At 37.1% G+C, this 24,803-nt stretch overlaps 1 protein-coding gene across 6 annotated transcripts in view; it reads right to left on the bottom strand.

Moving 5' to 3' along the window:
- The window catches only part of usp45 (ubiquitin specific peptidase 45), an 89,735-nt gene that overhangs the window by 27,303 nt on the left and 37,629 nt on the right, over positions 1 to 24,803 (bottom strand). For all 6 annotated transcript variants that reach the window (XR_007956997.1, XR_007956998.1, XR_007956999.1 and 3 more), the window contains exons 9-11: positions 9,811 to 9,898; positions 986 to 1,067; positions 594 to 685 (exon numbers count right to left, since the gene is read on the bottom strand). Coding sequence is in view for 2 of the 6 variants with exons in the window: in XM_052024634.1 (XP_051880594.1) it covers positions 594 to 685; positions 986 to 1,067; positions 9,811 to 9,898 (262 nt within the window). In the remaining 4 variants the exon portion in view is untranslated. The remainder of the gene's footprint in view (positions 1 to 593; positions 686 to 985; positions 1,068 to 9,810; positions 9,899 to 24,803) is intronic.

The following is a 24,803-nucleotide window of genomic DNA, read 5'->3' as shown; positions in this document are numbered from 1 at the left end:
TAATGTGACACCCACAGCCTAAGAATTTAATGTTTTGTTGGTTTATAAAAGGTAGTGTCATAATTCAAAAAAACTTTAAAAGAGCACTAAAGACAACATTTATATGTTGTGAACATATTTTGTTAAAGTCAGAGCGTGAAATTGTGAAGTATTATTGTATTCTCCTATAACCATGTTTTTAACTACTTATGATGATCCTTCCTGCCATAGGCAACTACTTGGTTTTGATTACTGCAGATAATTCCATCATATAATTTTATTATGTTGGAGCTGCTTCATAGTTGCTAGTTGCAACCCTTATTGCTCTGAATCAGCAATTTGCTACAAAATTCTTTAAGCAGTAATGTTGTTCTTCTTCACTGCAACTACAGAAAATGTTTAGGTAGAGGGCAAAAGGGTGGAAAAATACTTACTCTACTTAAGATAAAATTACTAAGGTTTAAAAATATACATTTACCAAACAATTCTATATTTTCCACATCATACATTTAGTTATGTCCTACTTTTAATCGTGATTTGTGAAGACAAATAAGAAACTGAAGCACAATTATATTATTTTATACAGAAAACTATGCAACTAACTAAATACTCACATGCAAGCACTCTTCACACATGATGGTACTGATCAACTCTCCGACAAAAATCTGGTTGATAAAATTCATCTTCACACCTTCTCTTCCATACACTGTAACAGCATTACATTTTGAGTTAATTTAACTTATGTTTCTCCTGTAACGCAGTTTTTTCAAGTTGGTGACTTTAAAGCTTCACAATAATTTCTAGATGCCATATGCTCAAAAACTTTATAGTTTAAAAATATTCATTCACATTACTTGTTCAAATACCTACAGGCTGATAATTGATTTTAAAACATAACTGAACCAGTCTGTGCTGTGTGCAGGTTTTTTTCAACTGAAAAAGCTTGTCAAGTTTAAATTACCATAAATACAGTAGATGGCGCCATTGAACTACATAAACTCCCCACCTTTTACTTTTCGTTTAGTTTCTTCATCGGCAGTTTTGACTGTCGGGCTGTTGAAGGCTTTTAAGATGGCACTCTGTATGCGCTGCATTGGGGAAAAAGATTATAAACATTCTTTTACAGGCAACAAATTGTACAATATTGTGCTCAATATTAACAAGTGATTTAATTCTGCATCTTGTCAAAGGCACCTGAAAGTAATACATCTATATATCAACTATGAAAAATCCACATGCCAGAAAAATTAGAGCAGTATCAGAGTTTTCTTATTAATACTCTATTAATTCGTCCTCTCTTAAGCATCTATAGTACGTTCCTCAGTTCACAGCTCTCAACCAAAGAAGGAAATTAAAAAGCAATTTTGAGGGAACGTGAAAATATGAGAAGGAACTGCACAAGTTGAAAAAGACAAGTATAAAATAGGAAATATGCTATTTCACGGGTGATTCACCATGTAAAGACAGAATACTATTTGTAGTTTTGTTGTCACCCATTTAAGACACTACCTTTCTCAGCAGGTGGTGAAGATTTAGACCCCAGGCAGCTGTGGAAAATGTCAAACTGGAAATATGACACTTGCCTCCCTCAGCCAAATCATTGATATAGATTGTGAATAGCTTGGGCCCACATACAGATCCCCCACTATGCCACTAGTCATAGCCTGCCAACCTGAGAATGATTGTTTATTCCCATTTTTTGCTTTCTGTCCAATAGCTAATTCTCAGTCTATATTATTATTCTATGTGCTTCTAACTTTATTGACCATAAATGTGCCTTCTTCTGGTTGCCAAAATGTAATGAATTCTATGCCATAGGGCTCAGTACTGGGACCTCAACTTTTACAAATTATATAAATGACTTGGATGAAGGAATCAAAGGTACAGAGGCCAAATTTCATGATGACACAAAGATAGGAAGGAAAGAAGTTGATGACACAAAGATAGGAAGGAAAGTAAGGTGAGGAGGACGTAGGAGGCTACAAAGGGATATAGCTAGGTTAAGTGAGTTGCAAAGATCTGGTAAGTGAAATACGAAAATGTGTGATTATCCAACGTGCTAGGAAAAGTAAACAAAAATGTACATTATCTAAATGTTCAAAGATTGCAAAGCTCAGAAATGCAGAGATAATTGAAAGTCCTGGTACCCATTACAAAGGGCTGGTATAAAGGTGTAGCAAATAATTAGGAAAATTCATAAAACATAGTTGCTTATTACTAAAGGAATTGGATACAAAAGTAGGAGGTTATGCTTCAGTTAAATGGGGTATTGGCGAGTCTACACCTTGGGTGCAACATAAAATTGTATAGAAAGTACAGTAAGTACAATATTGGTGTCCTTATTTAAGGAAGGAATACATGCATTGAAAGCAATTCAAAGAAGGTTTACTGGACTAATACCTTGAAGGAGTGTGTTGTTTTATGACAAAAGGGTTGGACATGTTAGGTTTCTATCTGGAGTTCAGCAGAGGTGGCTTCGTTGAAACATATGATTCTATGGAATCTTGACAGGGTGGATGTGGAGAAATGGTTTCCTTTTGTAGGAGAAAATAGAGCTGTTAAGAAAAAGTGAGGCTATTTTGTTTTCTCTTAGACTTTTGAAGACTCTGCCACAAAGAGTCGTGGAAGCAGAGACTTTTGAATATTTTTGAGGCAAGTCCAATATAACCCTATCAGGTTTAACCAAGTACCCATTCCATTCTCAACACTAAATAATACATGTCATCTAAACCAAGTAACTTGACTACCAAGTGCTCCTCATGCTTAAGTCAACTTTTTTTTTAAAAAAACAATTTTCTCCAACAATTGTTCAGTTGGCTTCTCTGGAAAATCTACATCTACCAAATTTCTACTAGTTCATTTTATTTGCCTTTTCACATTCAAATATCTATTTTACCACACACTATAGAACATAGCACAGAAAGTAGCCTCAGTGCACCTGTGCTGTATAGTATATTCTTCATCAGTATTACACAGAATGCAAGGCATAGTAACAGGCCCGTCACCCCAAATGCTTCTTATTACTTTTTTTGCTTCACTTGAGCCTTCTCCAGTCCTGCTTCAATAACCATATTAGTGTAAGCTTAGCTTTCTTTCCTCTTGTCTAATATTTAATGCACCTTTGCAATTCTCATCAACTAGTCACTGTGGTAGCTCACTTCACTCTAATAACCAAAGAAGTTTTTTCTGTACTCCTTTTGGATTTAAAAGTGGCCATACTATACTTATGGGATCTGCTTTGATCTAAGTTACAAGTGGAAACATTTCTGTTTATCTACCCATCACACCCTTTTACAATGTTAATGGCCTGGATTAGATCATCCCTTAGAATTCCCTTATCTAGAAGGAAGAAAGCAGACTGGTCAGTTTTAGCCTAATTCTATAACGTCTCTCCTTACAATTCAATTAGATTTTGAATTTCTCAACTTATTCACTTTTTATTTTAAAAAGGAACTTGTAAGGACATATTCTTTACTTTAGTCATTCCATAATTGTAAATTTCCATCACTGACCTTGCCTGATCGCCTACCTTTAAAATATCGTTCAATTCCACATCCTTGATCATGATTTTTCTCACTTCAACTAATATCTTTTCTTTGGCTCAAAAAAATAATTTCAACTACATGTACAATGTTACAGATGCAAGTACAGATGCATTAGTATCCGACTGAACCTTGCCTTTTACCAATCAACAACCTATTTATTTTACTACTTCAACATTTAAATTAAACATGATGTAGTCACTATAACTGACATGTTCCATTGCACATTCGCTCCATTTTGTCTCTCAGAACTAAATTAAACAATGATTCTTTCTATCCTCGATTAGAAACAACAATTTTGGAGACAGTCTTAGATTTATTCATTCTAACCATGTACAATCCCTTGTTCTACACTATCTTCAGATTATCAGTGATTGTAATTCTCTTCTAGAAATCTTTTTTAAACAGTCAGTCTACAGCCTGGACCACATCATGTAATGTAACCTTCAATCCACTTAAAACAGTAGAGTGCACTGGATACAGCAAAGGCTAGGACCACAGTGGTGAAGGACCACTGCAACACTAACCAAGTTGATACAGTATAAATACAAGACTGGAACCCAGTTAACAAAGTGGAAAATTACCTAGGCGTGTCTTATCCACAACTCAACAGGACCAGTCCAATCCCATCCATTTCTGTGCTTTCGGCTCACTCTTAATCATCAGGAAAGCAAGGTTGAGAGTGTTATCAAGTAGTAACTTCTAACCAATAAACTGCTCACCAATTTGGTGAGGCCCACTCAATTTGGAATTCAGCAGGACTTGCTCTGGACTTCATTAGAAATTTGATCCAAATGGGCACAAAAGCTGAATTCCAGACGTGAGAACATAGAACAGTCCAGATATCATTTTGGTAGATCTATAGTTCACTTCCCACGCCCCCACAGCTAATAGCATAACTTCTTGTATGCTAATCCTACATCTTGTATTATATTGAAGGAGCACTAGGCCCTTTAAGCATTTCTTGTATCCTACCTGATATTTTAATAATCTATGTACATAGAGTTAAAGCTTCTACAGTTTCTGCTCTCCACTGGAAAGAAGGACGGGTTGCATCTAGACTGGAAGTGCACCAATATCCTTGCAGGGAGATTTGCTAGTGCCACTTAGGAGGGTTTAAACTCATGTGGCAGGGGTGTGGGAACTGGACAGTAGGTCAGCAGGTGGAGGGATTGAGGGGAAGACAGAGGTCAAGTCAATTAAGTCTAATTGAAAAATAACAGGCAGGGCCAGGATAATGAACACAGCAGTAATGAAGAGGAGAGATGCAGAAGAGGTTGACCAGCATGTTACCTCGATCGGAATCTATTAGCTGTAAGGAGAGATTAGACAAATCTGAATTGTTTTCTCCAGAGCATCAAAGGCCAAGGGGCAACCTGATGGAGTATATAATATTATGAGGGGCAGAGATAGGGCAGACAGCCAGAATCTTTTTTCCAGGGTAGAAATGCCAAATGCTGGAGGGCATAGCTTTAAGGTAAGAGGGAGAAAGTTTAAAGGGAACGTACATGGCTTTTTTTTTAAACATGTAGGTGCCTGGAAACCGTTGCCAGGAATGGTAGTGGAAGCAGATACGATAGCAACATTTAAGAGTCATTTAGATAGACAGATGAACAGGCAGGGGATAGGAACCATGTGCAGGCTGATGGGATTAGATTAGCATGGAATCACAGTTAGCACAGATATGGTGGGCCAAAAGGGCCTGTTCTGTGCTGTACAGTTCTATGTCCAGTCTTAAGGAAGCATTTATTCTTCCCTTTCGGTCCCAAATGGAATATTTCATAATAAACTAAATAGCAGCAGGAGAAGATCAATCAGCCCATAGGAGCTCCACTGCATTCTCTTGATCCTTCAAATCTGAAATCTATCAATCACTACTTCGGATACAATCAATGACTGATCCTCCACTGTCATCCAGAGTAGAAAATTTCAAAGATTTACCACTCTTTAAGTGAAGAAATTTCTGGTTTCAACCCTAAATAGCCTAAATCTTATTTTAAGACTCTGACCTAGTTCAAGACTCATTATGCAGGACAAATGTTTTCCTACACCCATCCTATAACATCCTTTAAGATTTTTGTACATTTCCTTGAGGTTATACTTCTTTCTGCTAAATTCCAGAGAACAGAAGCCTAGCCTACTCAATCTTTCTCATTCAATAGACCCACCACTACAGGAACCAGAATGCTGAATCTTTTCTGTACTCCCCCTTACTTTTGTTCTTAGGTATAGAGATCAAAATTGTACTCAGTACTTCAGCTTTGGTTTTACTCAGGCCACTTGTAATTATAGTAAGACACCTTTACTCTTTGGGATTTTCCACCCCAGGGGGCTGTGGTTGCTTTAAAACTTTATTTACAGCATGGTAACAGGCCCTTCCGGCCCAACGAGTCCGAGCCACCCATTTAAACCCATGTTAACCTACCCATAAGCCTTTGCTCACTTTAGGGAAGACGATGATGAACATATTCTTGGATACTAAGGAATACAAGGAATATGGGAATAAAGCAGGAAAGTAGGCTTGAAGGGCCTAATTGCCTGCTCATACTCCTATTCACGCCTCTCATGTCTAAAATAGTAAGATGTCTGGTGAAACGTTACACGGCTGAACCTTTATTACCAGAAAAAATATCCTATATTTATAATATTGTCTTACAATCACTTTAAATTGAAATTTGTGCTCAAATATAAATAATGTATTGATAATATTAAAATAAAATACAGGATATAATTAAAATTAGGTTTGCCCTTCGCTTGTGATATGTGCCCATTGCAAATATGACCTGGTCGGCAAATGTTTTCCATTTGCTTTTTCCATGCTATAACCAACAATATAGTCATACTAGTATTCAGTAGGTAATTGCTTAGCTGAATATCCTGAGATAGGTTTAGGACTATCAACAGCCCCTTTTGTGAAGCTTTGTGCACTGAACCATTTATTTAGGTCAAACAAAGACATCATCCCTGCATGGTCAGGGTGCTAGTGACAGTGGTGAAAGACACTAATTAATTAGCAGCACGCTTCAACTACTTCTACTGCCACTGTACTAAATAATCCATTACAAATACTATTGGGAAAAAAACTGCCCTGCAGGACTTGTCGACTGTTATTCCCTCCATCGTCTTTAAGTTTCCTGATCCTTCTCCAAAACTCAGTCAAATTGCAATTATGCTCTTGCATTGAAATGGGAGTTAACAGCTCAAAAATGAGTTTCAACTGCAAAAGGCAGCTCCTTAAACTGTGTTTCTTGGGAGACAAACATAGTCATCAAGTTTGAAGGGTTTTGTTAAGCTCACTAGCAAGGGTAATTCATGCACATTACAACATATCCTTCGTGGGGTTTTCCAAACAGCCTAAACAAGAGAATGTTCGTGGTGGTAATCCTGCTAAAGGATTCTGGTGGCAGGCACGTCGCTGCAGGCTCTCTCCCTCTCTCGACACCACATGGTTGTGACACTCCACAACAATAACTCGATTAACAGCTGTGGTGTTCCCAGGACGGACAATGCTATGCTACTTGGGTACCCGCGGTTCTGACTGGCACAACTGTCACTGCTGTGTAGTTTGAATAGATCCATAGACCTGCCAGTCTAATTTTGTCACACCGTCTAAAGACCTTCAAATCATGTTTTTACCCTGCTAGCCGTCTCTCTCACTACTCTGCTTAAGGATATACAATGACAGTCAAAAATAATTTACATTTAAAATTGAAAATGCACAACATTGCATGATATACAGCATAGGTGCCACTCCATTCTTGATGCAGTAACTGAGCACAATAGTAAACAATTTGAATTTAAATACATTATATATTCAATTATTTAATGAACATTACACTGTGAAGGACTTCAGAAGGTTGCCAAGAACTATTTTTTAAATCCAATTTTTCTCACATTCATCACATGCATTAAAATGTCCTATGCTACTTCTATACTAAGACAGAAGGTAGAAGAACTGCTTGAAGGCCTCTACATAATATCAGTAAGTTCGCCAATAAAGGGTCAGGAATTACATGAACTTTTTCATTTTTCTCTCACCAAATCAAGAAAGTGGTTATCTTGGCATATTCCCAGGCAACCACATTTGCTGTTGGACACTGCAGACAAATAAAAGGGAAATAATCTACTGGGATACTCTTTAGTACCGACACTGTCCTGCATTATTTGGCTGATATTAAAAAAAAGCTTATGATAAATAGTGAGAAAATGCATTTCATTTTATAACTATCTTAACTAGATCAAGTCAGACTGAGTGACTCAGAAATTAATTTTGACATAGTGGCCCTATTAGTGGTAAAAATCCAATTGTTTATACTATAGACCTTAACAGCCACCCATCACCATATTATGCAACCCTTCTGACTATCGGTATTTTTAAGTCATAGATGTGAATTATGAAGACCGTCTAATTCAACACTAATCTGAGAGACATTTTTAAACTTTGCAAAGCTACAGCAAATTCTCTTGATCACAAGTGCTGTTTCTATGATCAGATTCACTCTTAGTAGGAAAATCAAAACTTCATGGATGAATAAAGATGAGATCAAATATGTACAAATATCTTTCTGGCTAGAAGGCTGACTTTTTTTTGGTTAAAGGTCTTGCTGCTTATTGGACACTCAAAAGATGACATTTTTACACGGCATTCATTTATTTGGCTTCCTTGTATTAATTTAATTGTAAATTAACAGTTTTAGTCAATGGGCATTGGTCTGAAGAGGTAATAGCCGAAGTACCTTAACATGAGCTTTTTATAAACTACATAGTTCATTAGAGATCGTTAACTATAAGAACACACAAATCAAAGCAAAGGGGTTTTGGTCTGCCTACAGAAGCTAATTTTTGTCTTAAGCTCAAAATAGTAAATGAAAAAGTTTATAATATAGCATGTACCATTTTCTTACAAATTCATTTTATATTAGTTTATTAAAGGAACATTTAAAATTTCTCTCTTAAAATGCATCTTGAAAATTTTGTCTCATCCTAACCAAACATCATCTTATTCTCTCCTCACAATGCCAGTTCAGTCCTTTGCTCTGGTTCAGCTTTCTATATTAACATATTTGACTTTGAGGGGAAATGGAGATAGTTAAAGACAAATCTTGCTGTAGTTGAGTGAGGTTAAGGTTATATAACTTTATGATTAGAAATTTGTGACACTATAGGAAATTATTTCTGTAGCTGACAGGTATTAGCCACACCAATGATGTATAAATATTAATTCTAATATCATCCATCAGCAAGAAAAGCAATGTAGATCAAGAACATTAGTTAAATATTTGTAGTCAGCAACAAAGTAATAATCCTTGTTGCAGGCCTTGAAGAAACTCCCTATATAGGTCTAGGAATCTTCAGGATTTGCCTCTTTTGGTGCAGAGAGAGCATGGTGGTGCAGAAGGTAGTGGTGCTGCCTCACTGCCCCAGGGACAATTGTTCATGTGGACTTTGCACATTCTTCCTGTGACTACATAGTTTCATCCAGCTGCTTGGGTTTTGTTTAATTTAATTTAATTCACTACTTTAAATTATCACTACTGTACGTAAGTGCCAAGAGTATCAGGGGATTATTTTACAGTGTAACTAGTTTGTAAATGGCATAACTTCAAGACAATTCAAATTATTTCTCTTGATTTTGTTGGAGAAGGCTGCAAACCATATAGTCTGCAGAAGTGTGCTGAATTACTAATATCAACTTTGATTTTCCATGATAAACTGGGCATATATGCAAATCCTAGCGCAGTCATCAGTTTCATAGTGTAAATGAAAGCAAAGGCTGATTATTATTACACCACAAGATCTAGACAATGGATCTAAAAGGATTAATTAGATACAAATATTGTCCCAACGATTTTAGACAATAAAGAGATAACCAATTATTGTTTTAGCTGTCTAACACGTCAAGCACATATTTTAATGATATAGAATTAGAGGTGATCCTTGTGTTATGGCAGATCGGATAACAGAAATTCACCCTTATAGAATTCACAAATTACTAACAAAAATATGGGATATGGAACAAAAATTCACTAACGAAATTTATAAGAAAAATGTAAATATATGAACAATTTTTTTTTAAATCAACTCTTTTCTTAACTCAGGCGCAGTGACATGGTTTCACGCTACGGAAGAATTGTGATACAGACCGTTTTCTAGGAATGCGACCCCCCCCCCCCCCAGCCCTTGTAACACAAGGGTTGCCTGTATCAATGTTATGCAAATGATAGTTTTTAAACTGGCTTTGATTTCCTTCTTTTAAGGAAGTTTCCATAGTAGACTTACATATAATTACCTTAGTTTCTTCAATCTGCATTGCATCCAGTAAATAGTGAAGCAGTTCCTGGCTATCTTGCTGCTGGAAACCCCTAAAACGTGGTGCTCTGTTGGGCAGAGGAGTAAAATATATTGTAAATCACCCATTTGCTTTTGTCACTTTTTTAACTACACTATATCAGCAATACTAGTGTACTGATGAAAAACACGATGATATTGAGGAACTCAGCAGGCCAGGCAGCATCCGTGGAAAAACGCAGTCAACATTTCTGGTCAGGACCCTTCTTCAGGACTCTAGTGTACTGTCTCACTGTCTCAATTGTTCAGCATCTAGATCCTCAGCCTTTTACACAGCAAATTCTAATATTGGCAAAATGCTACACCTTTCCCCAAACTGATGTCAAAGTTTTTTAATAATGACAAAATGCACAAATTTAAAACAGTGACATGATGCTAACTAATTGCCCCCCCCAAATTCTAAACCATACTTGTATTTGAAGACTGCACTGTTGATCCACTTGTCATGGAAAATGCAACTGAACTTCAACTTGTATTTAAAAGTAATACAATTTATCAATACAACGTAAGACTACCCCAAAAAAATTTAATATTTTTGGAGATCTTGACAACTGGAAAATCACTAGGCAAAATGTGAGCATCTTCTGGAAAAAATAGTGAATGAAGTACAATGCAGTTGGTCCCTTTACCCACTGGAAATAATCTAAATATAATCTAAATGAGGGCAGCACTGTAGCATAGCGGTTAGCGTAACGCTATTTCAGCGCCAGTGATCAGGGTTCGATTCCCGCTGTAAGGAGTTTGTACGTTCTCCCCATGACTGCGTGGGTTTCCTCCGGGTGCTCCGGTTTCCTCCCACATTCCAAAGATGTACGGGTAGGTAGGTTAACATGGGTGTAATTGAGCAGTGTGGGCTCATTGGGCTGGAAGGGCCTGTTGCTGTGTTATATAAATAAAGTTTTTTCTTTAAGTAAGTTTTAAATAAAATTTATATCTGTTCATTGGTGCTGAAACAGTAATTATTCCTGCTCAATTTTTTCTACATTCAGAACAATGAACAACAAAATTAAGAAAAACTAGTTACATTTTTAATTTAAGTGTTGCAAATGTTAATTCAAGTGTTGGGTTGCAAATCCTGGCAAGTCCAGTATACATTGCCCATTCCTTATTGTTCCTGAAAAGGTGGAAGTTAGTCATACTTTCAAACTGCAGTAGTCCTTATGGTGAGTACATAGATACACCCTGTCGCAATTCTGATTAATACATTTTACAAAAAAAGTTGAGGTTCAGAATTTACTCTGCAGTTCAGTGTGCTGCTCATTGCCATGAAGTTTAGATACCATTTCAAGGCTCAAACAAGAGAATTACCACGGGCTAATACCAACATTTTTTCCTGCAACACACAAAATATTGAAGGAACTCAGCAGGTCAGGCAGCATCTATGAATGAAGCAACACACAAAATTCAGGAGGAACTCCAACAATTTTTTTGCTGGTTGCCTTTTGTGTTTCCTCCTGTCTTGTGAAAAGTTATTCAAATAAACTGGACTTAATTATTCTGTATATGACTAAAATAAGTCCACTATTATTGGGCTCAGCATACAGTAACTCCAAAAGAAAAAATACTACAGATGGTAGAAATCTTGAATAAAAGCAGAACATGCTGGAAATACTTAGCAAGTCAGGCAGTATCTCTGGACAGAGGAAGAGCAAAAGCAGAAATATTACTGGGTCACCTTCAAGTCAAATACAATGCTGATTCAGATGCATACTTCTGCTTCTTTGTTGCTATGATGTTAATATGATGGAATCCAACATAATGATGGGGAAGATGCAGTAATTGTGTTACCGATTCCAAAAATCTCACTTCCCTATTGAGCAATATACTTTTTAAAGCTGCAGAGTAGCATTTTAAACCATAATAAAGTATGTTTTTTTTAAAGCTGTCATTAGGAAACCCCTAATGAGTAAAATTATTTGTGAAGTTTATTCATCACGAAATTATATATCTGACAAGTATGTATATGCACTCTTTTCTCCTTGAAAACTTGCTGGAAGCAAGATCATTCCTGTGTTTGAGGACTTTTGGATGCTTGATTGACTAGAACATACACAGATGTGCTGACATATGGAAGCCAGTGCCAATGCACCACAACCTGTTGTACAGTGCCAGCAGTATCATTGCAGAACAGGTTGAACTGCTGTTAATAGTAATCAGGATCTATGGTTAACTGTCTCAAATATACCCTTTTATCAAGACAATTTTAATTGCCCATTATGATAATTAAAACTCACTTAAAAGTTGCAGGGTTAAAACAAATTATTTAGTTTCAAAATATCAAAGCTTTCCTTTAAGAACAATGTAAAAGCATTAATGGTTCATTGAAATGAGATCGACAACTTCAGAGGAAAATTCTGAATGCTTGTAACTTCACTTGGCATTCAGGTTTATACTTCCATATTTGTTAAGCAAATTAAGGGCTTTAAAAATATTATAATATTGTTCCTGCCACCATTTCTGTTGTTATTTTCTCTCTCAACAAAACTCTAGATAAAAACACGTAAACAGTAAGCAGTTTTCCCTTATTTTATTTAATCATGTCAATTTTTCAGCATGCTTTGTCACTTTTCATTGTTACCATGTAAATAAAAGTAATTATTTCATTAAAATTCTTCCTTCATATCATGGTAATGAATCCAACAGATTTGATATCTTTCCGAATCTAGTGAAAAGTTTCATATTCTTTTGTATTTCCTTACAACATAAGGAGATCATTTGGCCCAATGAGTCTATACTTTGACTCTGAGCAACTACATTAGTCCCAATCCCCCACAAATTTCCCCATAACTTGTACTCTTTCATATGCCCATCAACTCCTACCACCCACTTACAGTACAGGTAACTTACAGAAGCCAGTTAACCTACCAGCCAGCACATCTTTAGAATGAGAGAGGAAACTGGAGCCACCAGGGCAAACCCATATGGTCACAGGGAGAATGTGCAAATTCCACAAAGTACTGAAAGTCAGGATTGAGCTCGGATTACTGGAACTGTGCCATTCCTTTTAATGCACCTTGCGCTACCATCCTATTGCTGCACCTATTGGCCCCTTTTCATAAAATCTATGATTAGTTTTGTCAGACACATCAAAGTTCTCCCATTTTTACTCAGTTATGTATTGGAACTTCTAAGTCTGCTTAGTTTCCTTTACATATTTTTCCAGAGAAACACAAAATAAAAGATAAAATAAATAGACCATTTAACTTGTGTTCTGCATTTAGTTGACGCATTATATGAAAAAGTGTTAATTAATCAGAGCAATTTTTAACAAGTGGACTACAACAGACTCAGATTATTAGGTGAAGAAAACCTCAGAAGTGGAAAACTTTGGTCCTATAAATTCAAAGTCTCAATTTTCTCCTGAGCACAGTACACTATGGTAAACATTATTCAAATTACTCATATTACAACTCAAAATTTGATTTCTTTCAGAAAGTCATCCTGATTTACATTTGAAATGATGTTCCAAAAATTGATTACTGGCTGGCTAGTATACTGTTTCTGTTGATCATTTTGCATTTACCGGTCCTCAAGTGCAGGCTGTAAACTCCAGTTCCATTGTTACAACATGATAATGGAGCACTCCATTAAAATCCTAAAAACAGCAATCAGATTAAAACACTGATCTACACTGAAGAGCTCCTGATAATTAGTTATGTCACACGAGTTTATCTGGCTTGATAAAAGTTCCTGTAGACAGTCCTAAATAAAGTGGCTGCAGAGGCAGTAGATGACTAACAGGCCCCAGAAATTGAAAAGGAGCAAATATAACAATGTAACTCAAGAAAGGAGGGAATGAGAAAATAGGATCTAAAAATCAGTTAGCCTGACTGCTGTTGGGAAAATGAGGGAATCTGCTATTAAGGACGTGGTAATAGATGTCTAGAACATCATAGTGCTACGCAGAGTTAGCATGATTTTAATGGTCTTTGGCAAATAAGGAACCAGTGAAATAAAATCTGGATTTTCAAAAGACATTTAATAAAGTACATCTCCAAATATCATTGAATTCAAGATAACATACTGATTGATAAAAATAGAAAGTAGGAAATAAACAGTTCTTTTCCAGCTGTCCAGACTGTTACTTTTGGGGTGCCACAAGGGATCAGTACTGGGATCACAGCTACATTAATTACTTAGATGAAAATGCAGTGTATAATGGTCAACTTTGCTGATAATACAAAGCTAAGTAGCGAAATGAGGAGAATGCAGGACTCTGCAAAGGGATGTATACAGATGTCACATGGAATATAATGGGGGAAAGTGTACAGTATTCATTTTGTAGGACAAACAGGACCAGCAAATATTTTTTATATTGCAAAGAACCAGCAAACATTGGCAATAGAGCGATTTGGGTGTGTTAGTTCATGAAACAAAGTTAATTTGCACATTTCATAATAAAGAAAGTAAATTACATATTGACATTAAATGCAGAAGAGTTGGAGTTCAAGAGTTACAGAAATCATTTTGCAATTGTGCAGGGTTTGGATAATACCAAACAGGAACACCATGAGAAGTTTTAAAATCACTGGATGCAAGGACATTTTTGACTTGGAGGTGGTGCTGCTGGAAATCAAACATATTTTGAAGTTGCAGAGAAGAGTGAGGGGTCAGTTACTGAGAGTAATGTTCATTACATTCATTAATGTTCATTACATTACTGAGAGTTATGTTCTCAGGTGCATCTATTTCAATGCGAGGAGTATTGTAGGTAAAGCAGATGAGTTTAGGGCATGGATTGGCACGTGGGATTACTACATTATTGCTATTAGTGAGACTTGGTTGCAGGAGGGACAGGACTTGCAGCTTAATATTCTGGGGTTCCGTTGTTTCAGACGTGATAGAGGGGGAGGGATGAAAGGGGGAGGAGTGGCATTACTAGTCAGGGAAAATATCACAGCTGTGTGTAGATAGGACAGCCCGGAGGGCTCATCTACAGAGGCCATATGGGTGGAGCTGAGGAACAGGAAAGGTGGGGCCACACTAATAGGGTTGTATTATAGACCGCCCAATAGTCAGAGAGAATTGGAGGAACAAATCTGTAGTGAGGTAGCAGACCAATGTAAGAAACAGAAAGTTGTAATAGTAGGGGATTTTAACTTTCCACATATTGACTGGGACTCCCACACTATGAAAGGGCTGGATGGCTTGGAATTTGTCAGATGTGTTCAGGAAAGTTTTCTAAATCAATATATAGAGGTACCAATGAGAGAGAGAATGCAATACTTGATCTCCTATTAGGAAACCAGACAGGTCAGGTGACAGAAGTATGCATAGGTGAGCATTTTAGGTCCAGTGACCATAATGTCATTAGTTTCAAGTTAATTATGGATAAGGATAAGTCTGGTCCTCGAGTTGAGGTTCTAAATTGGAGAAAGGACAATTTTGTGGAAATGAGAAAGGATCTAGGAAGAGTGGATTGGGATAAGTTGTTTGCTGGCAAGAATGTGTTCAGTAAGTGGAAGGCCTTCAAAGGCAAATTTTGAGAGTGCAGAGTTTGCATGTTCCTGCCAGGATTAAAGGCAAAGTTAACAAGCATAGGGAACCTTGGTTTTCAGGGGATATTGGCGATATGGTTAAGAAAAAGAGAGAGATGTATAGCATGTATAGGCAACTAGGAACAAATGAGGTATGTGAAGGTAAACCCAAAGGGTTTCTACAAGTATATTAAGAGGAATAGTAAGGGACAAAATTGGTCCCCTAGAAGATCAGAGTGGTCGTCTATGTGTGGAGCCTCAGGAGATGGGGGAGATCTTAAACAGTTTTTTTGCATTTACTCAGGAAACTGGCATAGTGGATATGGAAGGAAAGGAAACAAGCAGAAGTGTCATGGAACATACAGAGATTAAAGAGGAAGAGGTGCTTGCTGCCTTACAGCGAATAAAGGTAGATAAATCCCCCAGGCCTGACAAGATATTTCCTCGGACACTGAGAGATACAAGTGTAGAAATTGCAGGAGCCCTGACAGATATATTTAAAATGTCCTTAGCCAGGGTGCGGTGCTGGAGGACTGGAGGGTTACTCATGTTGTTCCGTTGTTTAAAAAAGGCTCTAAAAGTAAACCAGGTAATTATAGGGTGGTGAGCCTGACATCAGTAGTAGGTAAATTATTGGAAGGTGTTCTGAAAGATCGGATATACAAGTATTTGGACAGCCAAGGGCTGATTAAGGGTAGTCAGCATGGCTTTGTGTGTGGTAGATCATGTTTAACGAATCTTGTAGAGTTTTTCGAGGAGGTTACCAAGAAAGTAGATGAAGCAAAGGCTGTGGATGTTGTATACGTGGACTTTAGTAAGGCCTTTGACAAGGTCCCACATGGGGGGTTAGTTCAGAAGGTTCAGACACTAGGTATCCATGGAAAGGTTGTAAACTGGATTCGAAATTGGCTGGGTGGGAGAAGACAGAGTGGTAGTGGATGATTGTTTCTCAGACTGGAGGCCTGTGACTAGTGGTGTGCCTCAGGGATCTGTGCTGGGGCCATTGTTGTTTGTTGTCTATATCAATGATCTAGATGATAATGTGGTAAATTGGATCAGCAAGTTTGCTGATGACACTAAGATTGGAGGCGTAGTGGACAGCGAGGAAGGCTTTCAAAGCTTGCAGAGGGATCTGGACCAACTGGAAAAATGGGCCAGAAAATGGCAGATGGAATTTAATGCAGACAAGTGTGAGGTGTTGCATTTTGGAAGGACAAATCAAGGTAGGACATACACAGTAAATGGTAGGGCACTGAGGAGTGCAGAGGAACAAAGGGATCTCGGAGTTTGGATACATAACTCCCTGAAAGTGGCACCACAGGTAGACAGGGTTGTAAATAAAAAAAGGCTTTTGGCATCCTGGCATTCATAAACCAAAGTATTGAGTATAGGAGTTGGGATGTTATGGTGAGGTTGTATAAGACATTGGTGAGGCCAAATTTGGAGAATTGTGTGCAATTCTGGTCACCTAACTATAGGAAGGATATTTGTAAGATTGAAAGAGTGCAGAGGAGATTTACTAGAGTGTTGCCGCGTCTTCAGGAGCTGAGTTACAGGAAAAGATTGAAGAGGTTAGGACTTTATTCCTTGGAGCATAGGAGAATGAGGGGAGATTTGATAGAGGTTTACAAAATTATGTGGGGTATAGACAGAGTTAATGTGAGTAGGCTCTTTCCACGTAGATTAGGAGAGATAAGTACGAGAGGACATGGCTTTAGGGTAAAAGGGGAAAGGTTTAGGGGGAACTTCTTCACTCAGAGTGGTGAGAGTATGGAACGGGCTGCCATCTGATGTAGTAAATGCGGGCTCACTCTTAAGTTTTAAGAATAAATTGGATAGATACATGAACGGGAGAGGTCTGGAGAGTTATGGACTGGGTGCAGGTAAATGGGACTAGCGGAATAACGTTTCAGCACAGACTAGAAGGGCCTATTGGCCTGTTTTTCTATGCTGTAGTGTTCTATGGGTGGAGAGAACAAAGGGAAAATCTGCAATGAGGTGGAGACCAAGAATGACTAAATGACAAATAAGGTGGTGTTGCCAGCTGAGAGAGGGCAGTAAAGTCTTGTTCATCGCACTGACCGCCTGTAGGAGACGAATGAGCTCAAAGCAGAGACGAAACAAAACAATGCTGGATTTACCCACCTCCTGCAAACATTACATCCCATTTCCTCAGTTTCTCTGGCTCCATGGTATCTCCTCTGGTGATGACATTCCATAATGCTTCTAAGATGTCTTCCTTTTCCTTAAATGTGGCTATTCCTCCACCTTGTTTGCCAGAAATCTCAACCATTTAGGTTCCATCTCTTGCACTTGTGCCTGAACTACCCACCCAACTCCCAACCAGACCCTGGATTAGGTTCCCTTTGTCTATATTTAATAGATCATAATTTGCACCACCTTGAACATTATGCCACCACCAGACATACCCTCCCCTCCCATTTCAGCATTCGCATGTGACCATTCCCCCTAGGCCTCCTTGATCCACTCATTTTCTCACAACTACCTACATAACTTTAGGAAATGCAAAATCTGTCATTTTACTTCTTCCCCAACATAGAAAAACCCAAACATTCCTTCCGGGCAAAGCACCTATTTACTTCTTACAATTTAGTATCTTACATTTGGTGCTCACCATGTTGGCTGCTTTAACATTGGAGAAACTAAACAGCTTATGAGACTGCTTAGCAGTTTGCAAGAATAACCCTAAACTTTCAATTGCCTGATACTTTAATTCCCCATTCAACTCCTACTGTGATCCATCTGCCCATGGCTTCTTGTACTGATCCAACAAATCCCAATGTCAGCCTGAGGAACAACATCTGATCTTTTGACTAGGTAAAGTAGTCAATGACACCTGGTCTGGCTTTCACCAGAACCAGTTTCAGACCACATCAATGCCTTGGTCTAGACCTAAAAGCTGAATTTTAGAGGAGAGGCACCCCGGTGAAACTGAAATCAATGGGCAAAGGGAAAATACTGTAGTAGCTGGAATCATTGAGGACGATGGCTGTAGTTGTTAGAAGTCAACCATTCAGACCAAGGACATCATCCTGGGCCCAATTATCTTCAGATACTTGATCAATGACGTTCCTTCCACCATACAGTTATATGTGAGAATTGTTTGCTGAAGACTGGACAATGTTCAATTCCATTCACAACTCTTTAGCAAATGAAGCAGCCAAAGCCCTCATAAAACAAGACCTTGACAACATTTTGGCATTGGCTGATGAATGAGAGTTGCACTTACGCCACATTAAGTACCAGGCAATGACCACCTTCAACAAAAAGGAGTCTAATCACCTACCCTTGACTTCAATGGTGTTACCATCACAGAGTCCCCCATTATCAACATCCTGGGTGTTCATCATTGACCAGAAAATCAAATGAACTAGCCATACAAATACTATGACTACAGGAGTAAGTCAGAGGCTAAGCATCCTGCAGCGTGCAACTCACCTCCTGATACACCAAAGCCTTTCCATCATCCACAAGGCAGTAGGCAGGAGCATTATGGAATACTGGCCGCAACCCTCAAGAAATGCAACACTAAGCAGGATCAAGCAGTCCACAAACCATCCTGAATTGCAAATATATCATCTATCCTTAATTATCATCTTAATGCTGAAACTAGTGGTGCAGCATGGTGGGAGTGTTACAGTGATTCAAAGGAGGATTGCAGTGATTCAAAATGCACCTCACCTTCTCACGAGCAATTAAGAGATGGCTAATACATATTGGCCTTTCCAGCAATGCCTAGTTCCCAGAAAATGGATAAATAAAACGACCTAACCTTTCCAGTCTGTGTCATTCTGATAAAAGATCATAAATCTACAATATTAACTTAGTTTTGCCAACATTCCCTTTTACTTCAGCTTCCAGCAATTACAGTGTTTAGCACTGTTATGATTGTCTTTCTCCTCAGGCCTCATTCATCATCATCTTTTTACCTTTCCTGCAGATGGATCAGCTGTGATCAACAGCCTTCACCACTCTCTCTTAGCCAGCAGCATCACTCTTTGTATCATTCAGTCTCTCTTGGTTCCACCTTTCCAGACATGCATTTTGTTTTCTCTACCCCTCCCCTTCTCTGTAATTTAAAATATGGTCATTTCACATTTTTGCCAGTTCGGTGGAAAGGGATTGAAACATTAACTCTGTTCCTCCTTCCACATATGCAGACTAATCGATATTTCCAGAATTTGCTGTTTGCATAGAATAAAATTGTTTCTCCTGATTATCATCCCAAATCATTTATTATTTCTGGTCTGTCTGACTCTTCATTCTGCAAACTTTAAATCCTATACTTGAATGTCATGATATCCAGGGTTTCCCTAGCTTGCTTCATGCTACTTATTTGGAAATCTGCTTTTAATATTTTAATCAATGAAACCAAAATACCTACATCCTTCCAGATCATCCAATCTGCTCTATTCAAAGAATAAATATAAATGTGGAACAAGACTGACAAAATAACATTTCAAGCTTGTTTAAAACAACAGGTGATGATCACATCAGCATCCATAGAATGGAGAATAAAACACAAATTATTTCCAGTACATTCATTTCAAAAAGCATTACTGATGAAAATATACTCAAACTAAGCAATTAAAAATTGCCTTTAAGATAAAATGAACAAGAATAGAAGGACAAGGGAACAAGAGAATAGAAAAAAGAATGAAAAATAAGCAAAAGAGAAAGGAGTAAAATATTAGCAATAGATAGTAACCAAGATGTATTCAAAGTTTAATAACAATTGTTTAAAATGAATTCTCTTAACTTAGCAGTCAGAAGAAATCACAGTCAACGAAATATTTGTGTAAGCATTATTAAATGTGTTTAATGACTAATTGATGTGTCAATCACTTGTTCGTCTGATCAGTCAGAAGTCAGCAATCCTAAAATTCAGTATAGTGGAAAACAAACAGAAGGGCCCTGTAGCAATATACACAATCTGCCCCAACATAACGTTTGCCAGCTGTAACACTAACAAAATTAACAGCGGATGGATTGGTACCAGACGCTAAGCAGCCTATTACAAAAGCAGCCTATCCTAAAGCAGAAACCATAAACTTGACCACATCCAAACAAGTTTTGCACAACATTGAAGATAATCCCTTCAATAAAAGTATATTGGGACATGTTGTTTATTAAAAAAAAGTGTGGCATCATCCTGGTATCAATAATGAGCAGAAAATATCTGCAAACAGTTCTTATCACTTACAGAAACTACTTTATGCACTAAATATTTCAATGTGTTGGTTTCAGGATTAAAAAATACACAAGTTCAATAATCCCCAGTTGGGATAGAATATAGATGAGGCATGGGATAAAGCAAAATACTGATATAAAGTCTCTGATCCTTATGATAGATTTAACTATCCTTATGATAGAAATTAACTCAAAATCAGTTTCAGAGAAAAATAGAGGGCTATGGGTAAGCCTAGTAATTTCTAGGGTAGGGACATGTCTGGCACAGTTCTGTGGGCCGAAGGGCCTGAATCGTGCTGTAGGTTTTTTAAGTTTCTATGTTTCTATATCTGATTGATCACTTCACAAGTAAAATATCAGAAAAGGCAGCTCATGAACAATGAAAGTATGGGCTCCACAACTTGAAAGACTTATCCTACGTTATCCAAATGAAAGGATTATATTTCTTTCTACCAAAGATTCAGACAGATGCAAGGTGTATAATTTATCACTAAATGGCAATAAAAAGGTACAATCAGAAAAACTTACCAAGTAAAACCTCAACATGTAAAATTTGGAAAATGGCAAAAAAAAACAGCAGAAAAGATGCAAAGCAAGGTACTCATTCTGGAGGAAATATATAAATATCTTCCAGATGAAATACAATGAGTTCTCTTTTCTAACCTGATGTAATAAACCACAGTACTTCAAAATACATTGTACTGCCAAAATCTACCTTTGAAATAGAAATGATTGTACCCAGAAGTATTTAATTAGAGCATTCTAGACAAAAATCATCTCTAAAAATGAGTAAGAAAGACTGCTCATCATTAATTTGAGGAAGGAACAACTAATGTTATCATGACCATCATTACTTAGGTATTCAGAGGAACAGTTATCGGAAGGAACCAGTGGTTATCGAGAAAAAAACAGTCACATGCTATATCCTACTGCAGAGTTCAGAGTTAGATCACCCCTTTATTTGTGACCCCAGAGAATTATTAAATAATAGCTTTAAATCATGTCAACTATGGACAAATATATGAAGTGCATATGAAGGCAATCTTACAACAGTACAGCTGGAGGCGGTATAATTATCACAACTCTGTCAACAAGATTCTGGTGTTGCAAATCTCAGATAATAATGAGCTACAATAAATGGTTAAGGTCTTTGGTTTTACGCAACTTAAGTTTAGAAAGCAGGTCCCAGAATTCTTCTTCAGCATTTAGCTTATAGGTGTAATATTTTTCTTGTATGTTCTCATGCACTGAACACATAGCAAGCTATCACAGGGAAACTATTGTACATAGCAGAAGGAACACAAGTAAAGCAGTTTTGCTTTCAAAATTTCTCAGATCCTGAGAAAACAATCCAGTAAAAGGCAGTACTGATGTAGTATATAAAGTGATGACGTTACTCTGATGTTACACTTCAATAGTTCAGAAGGAATTATTCAAAAAGAACATTTTGGTGTTTCTTCCCTATAGATGAAACCAAAATAAATAAACTAGACCAATATTTTACTGCTGGTTGTAGGACCTTACTCTAGATAAAACATAACAATAGAACATAGAAGAAAAAAGGCCTAGAGTTTCTATTATCAGTCATTAGTTATTAACTGCTACACCAAGACCTTTTAATTAAAAAAATGCAGTTGGCTGCTATTTGTTCTTGTCTGTCGTCTATCTTCTTGAAGTAAGTGCATTGATCTACTGTCAGCATCTAAATTTTACTTATATGGCGTCATTTTACACACACAGATATTTCCTGTTTAGTGATACAACGGTATCACTATTTTACTCATGCACGTGAGCTAAAATGTCAGTCTGCCCATCCCATGTGTGAATGGCATGCACAACTCTCTACAACCAAATAAGGGAGAACAGTGCAGTTAACTTATTTTCTCAAGGTCCAAACTGCAACGTAAATGTAACTTGTAACTGGCAATTGTGGTACTACCTGCAACAGAAATACGCATTATAAGAACTAAATAATTCTACACTTAGACTTCTGTTGTTTTCACTGTCACAGACTCAAGTCATGTAACCAGAAAGATTGTTGACTGCAAATGCAATTTCCTTCTCAAGGGCAAAAGTCTCAAGTGAAAGACACCACTGGGTAATTATAAAAGACTATTGGCTTGGGATGACATCCACTCAGGACTATTGCTCAGCTGATGTCAAACACTAGTTACTTTCACTGCTACACTCACAGATCCTTAGGCAGCAGATGTCCTTGCTGCACAGAGGAAGGAGTGACATTAATTAATGAAGAAAATATATGCAGAGATGCAAAAAAATGTTGATTATTATTGCATATTTCTGCATAATTTTTGAGTATTCCCTCACTTTTATAATAATTGCATTCTGTGATTTATTATTGGCTTACAATTAAACATCTGATTTTTCAAGGGTTTAACAATACAAGGATGGTAACACAGTGATTGTATTACTTATTAATAGTGTTATCTAAAATCTTACTAAAATCTAATTTAAAATTTATTTTATTATAATAAAGTATTTATGGATAACATTTTTCCTTATTGCCTTTTTGCCCACTACTTCTCCACATCCGTAAGGATTTTGTGAAATTTATCAAAAAAACATGGCAAGTTATGCCAAGTTACATTGTAGCATTTAAGAACAAATTATGCAATTAGGGATAAATATATAAAAAAATAAACAGAATAATCTTAGAAATTTCAGGCTCATGAAGCTACAACTGTGAACCATTTGACTCAATGTGCTTTCCTCTTTGCATATTTTAGTGTAAAATTTCTTAGATTGCTTCTGTACCATAAATACAGGAGGCTGTTCTTAGTAAAGTGACATTTTAAAAATTTAGATTGAATTTTTCATTTCTACCTTACATGAAATGTCAAGGAGTTACCAAGAACTGTACTGCTTTGGCCATTTTAATATGATAAATTCATAGGGAGAAAATATTGATTCTCTCTGATGATATTTATTTCTCCTACTCAACCCCTTTTGCATTTCACCTTTTTCAACCATCTCCACAAGTGATCATACACCAACATGGAAAAGCAACAAACAACAATTAGCATCCCTATGGATTGTCACTGCATAGATTTTCTTCCCCATGAAGGATCCTTCTTCATGGGAATATAACCAAAATATTTAACAGAGCTTGCAGGTAAAATAGCTGAATATATATTTTGCAATTTCATGAACATTAAAACTAAATTTATCAAATTAATGTTTTACTCATTGAATTTATCTAATAAGTGTTAAATAAATTTAGCCATGTGTACCATAAATACACATTGCATTGGATCCTTCTCTTAGAAGCTAAAAACTATATACCCACCAAAAAAAGCTCAAAAAGACACCTGAAAACATGATCCAAATGATTGATTTTTAGGCTGCTGTAAGAAGCTGGGTAGTAGTAAGACGATGGGTTCTGTGAACAGGAAGAATGGATATCCAGATTAAGTGTAAGCTGTTCTTGGAATGTACACAACTGGGTTGCATTCTTATTGAGCATGAACTTCCATTTGTGGTAAAATGTGCTGTTTATGCTGCTGCCTTTAAATTGTTCCACTTTAGACACATCACTGACAAAACTTTAAGAATGTACATCACTGATTGTTCTTATTTTGAACTGACAGTATATTCTTTGATTGTTGAACTAAAACTTCTCCTTTGAAAGCCTTTGATCACCATACAAAAGCTCACAAATTTTTAAGGTAAAGAGCAGAAAGCCACTGTTATCACAAGATTGCTTAGTTAATTCAAAGATGTGTAGCCATATTACTTTCTCAGTGATACAAGATACCTCAAGGCCTCCTGTGAAAGTCGACCTGTACTCTGTAATAAATCAGACAACAGTAGAACCAAAGAACCAATGCTTTATTAGTTTAACACTAGCAGGAGTGAGGGATACAGAGAAAGAGTAAACAGTGTAACCCAAGCTCTGTATTAGACCCACTCGAAGATGCCTCGGTTAGTGTGTAACCTTTTATACCCACTTCATGAGAAACCTTCGTGGGAAGTTGCACTTACTACAGCAATTGCTTATAACAAGCTTTAGCAAAACAAGATATGTCTAAAAAAACTATTTCTTTCTTACCCACACCTGCCCTCACTTCCAGCCATAGCTATAGTCACTCCATGGCTGAGGTAACTTCTTACTATGGGAATAGCTGACTATCAGGAGACCAGCTGCATACCATTAACCCTTACATTGCTGGTCATTAACCCGTTCATTCCCAGTTATCTTTTACACTCCTGTTCATTAGCCTTCTAG

This window comes from Pristis pectinata, chromosome 10, assembly GCF_009764475.1.
Source record: "Pristis pectinata isolate sPriPec2 chromosome 10, sPriPec2.1.pri, whole genome shotgun sequence".
Classification (NCBI taxonomy): domain Eukaryota; kingdom Metazoa; phylum Chordata; class Chondrichthyes; order Rhinopristiformes; family Pristidae; genus Pristis; species Pristis pectinata.
Note: the sequence above shows the minus strand (reverse complement) of the source record. Positions and strands in the feature narration are given on the sequence as shown.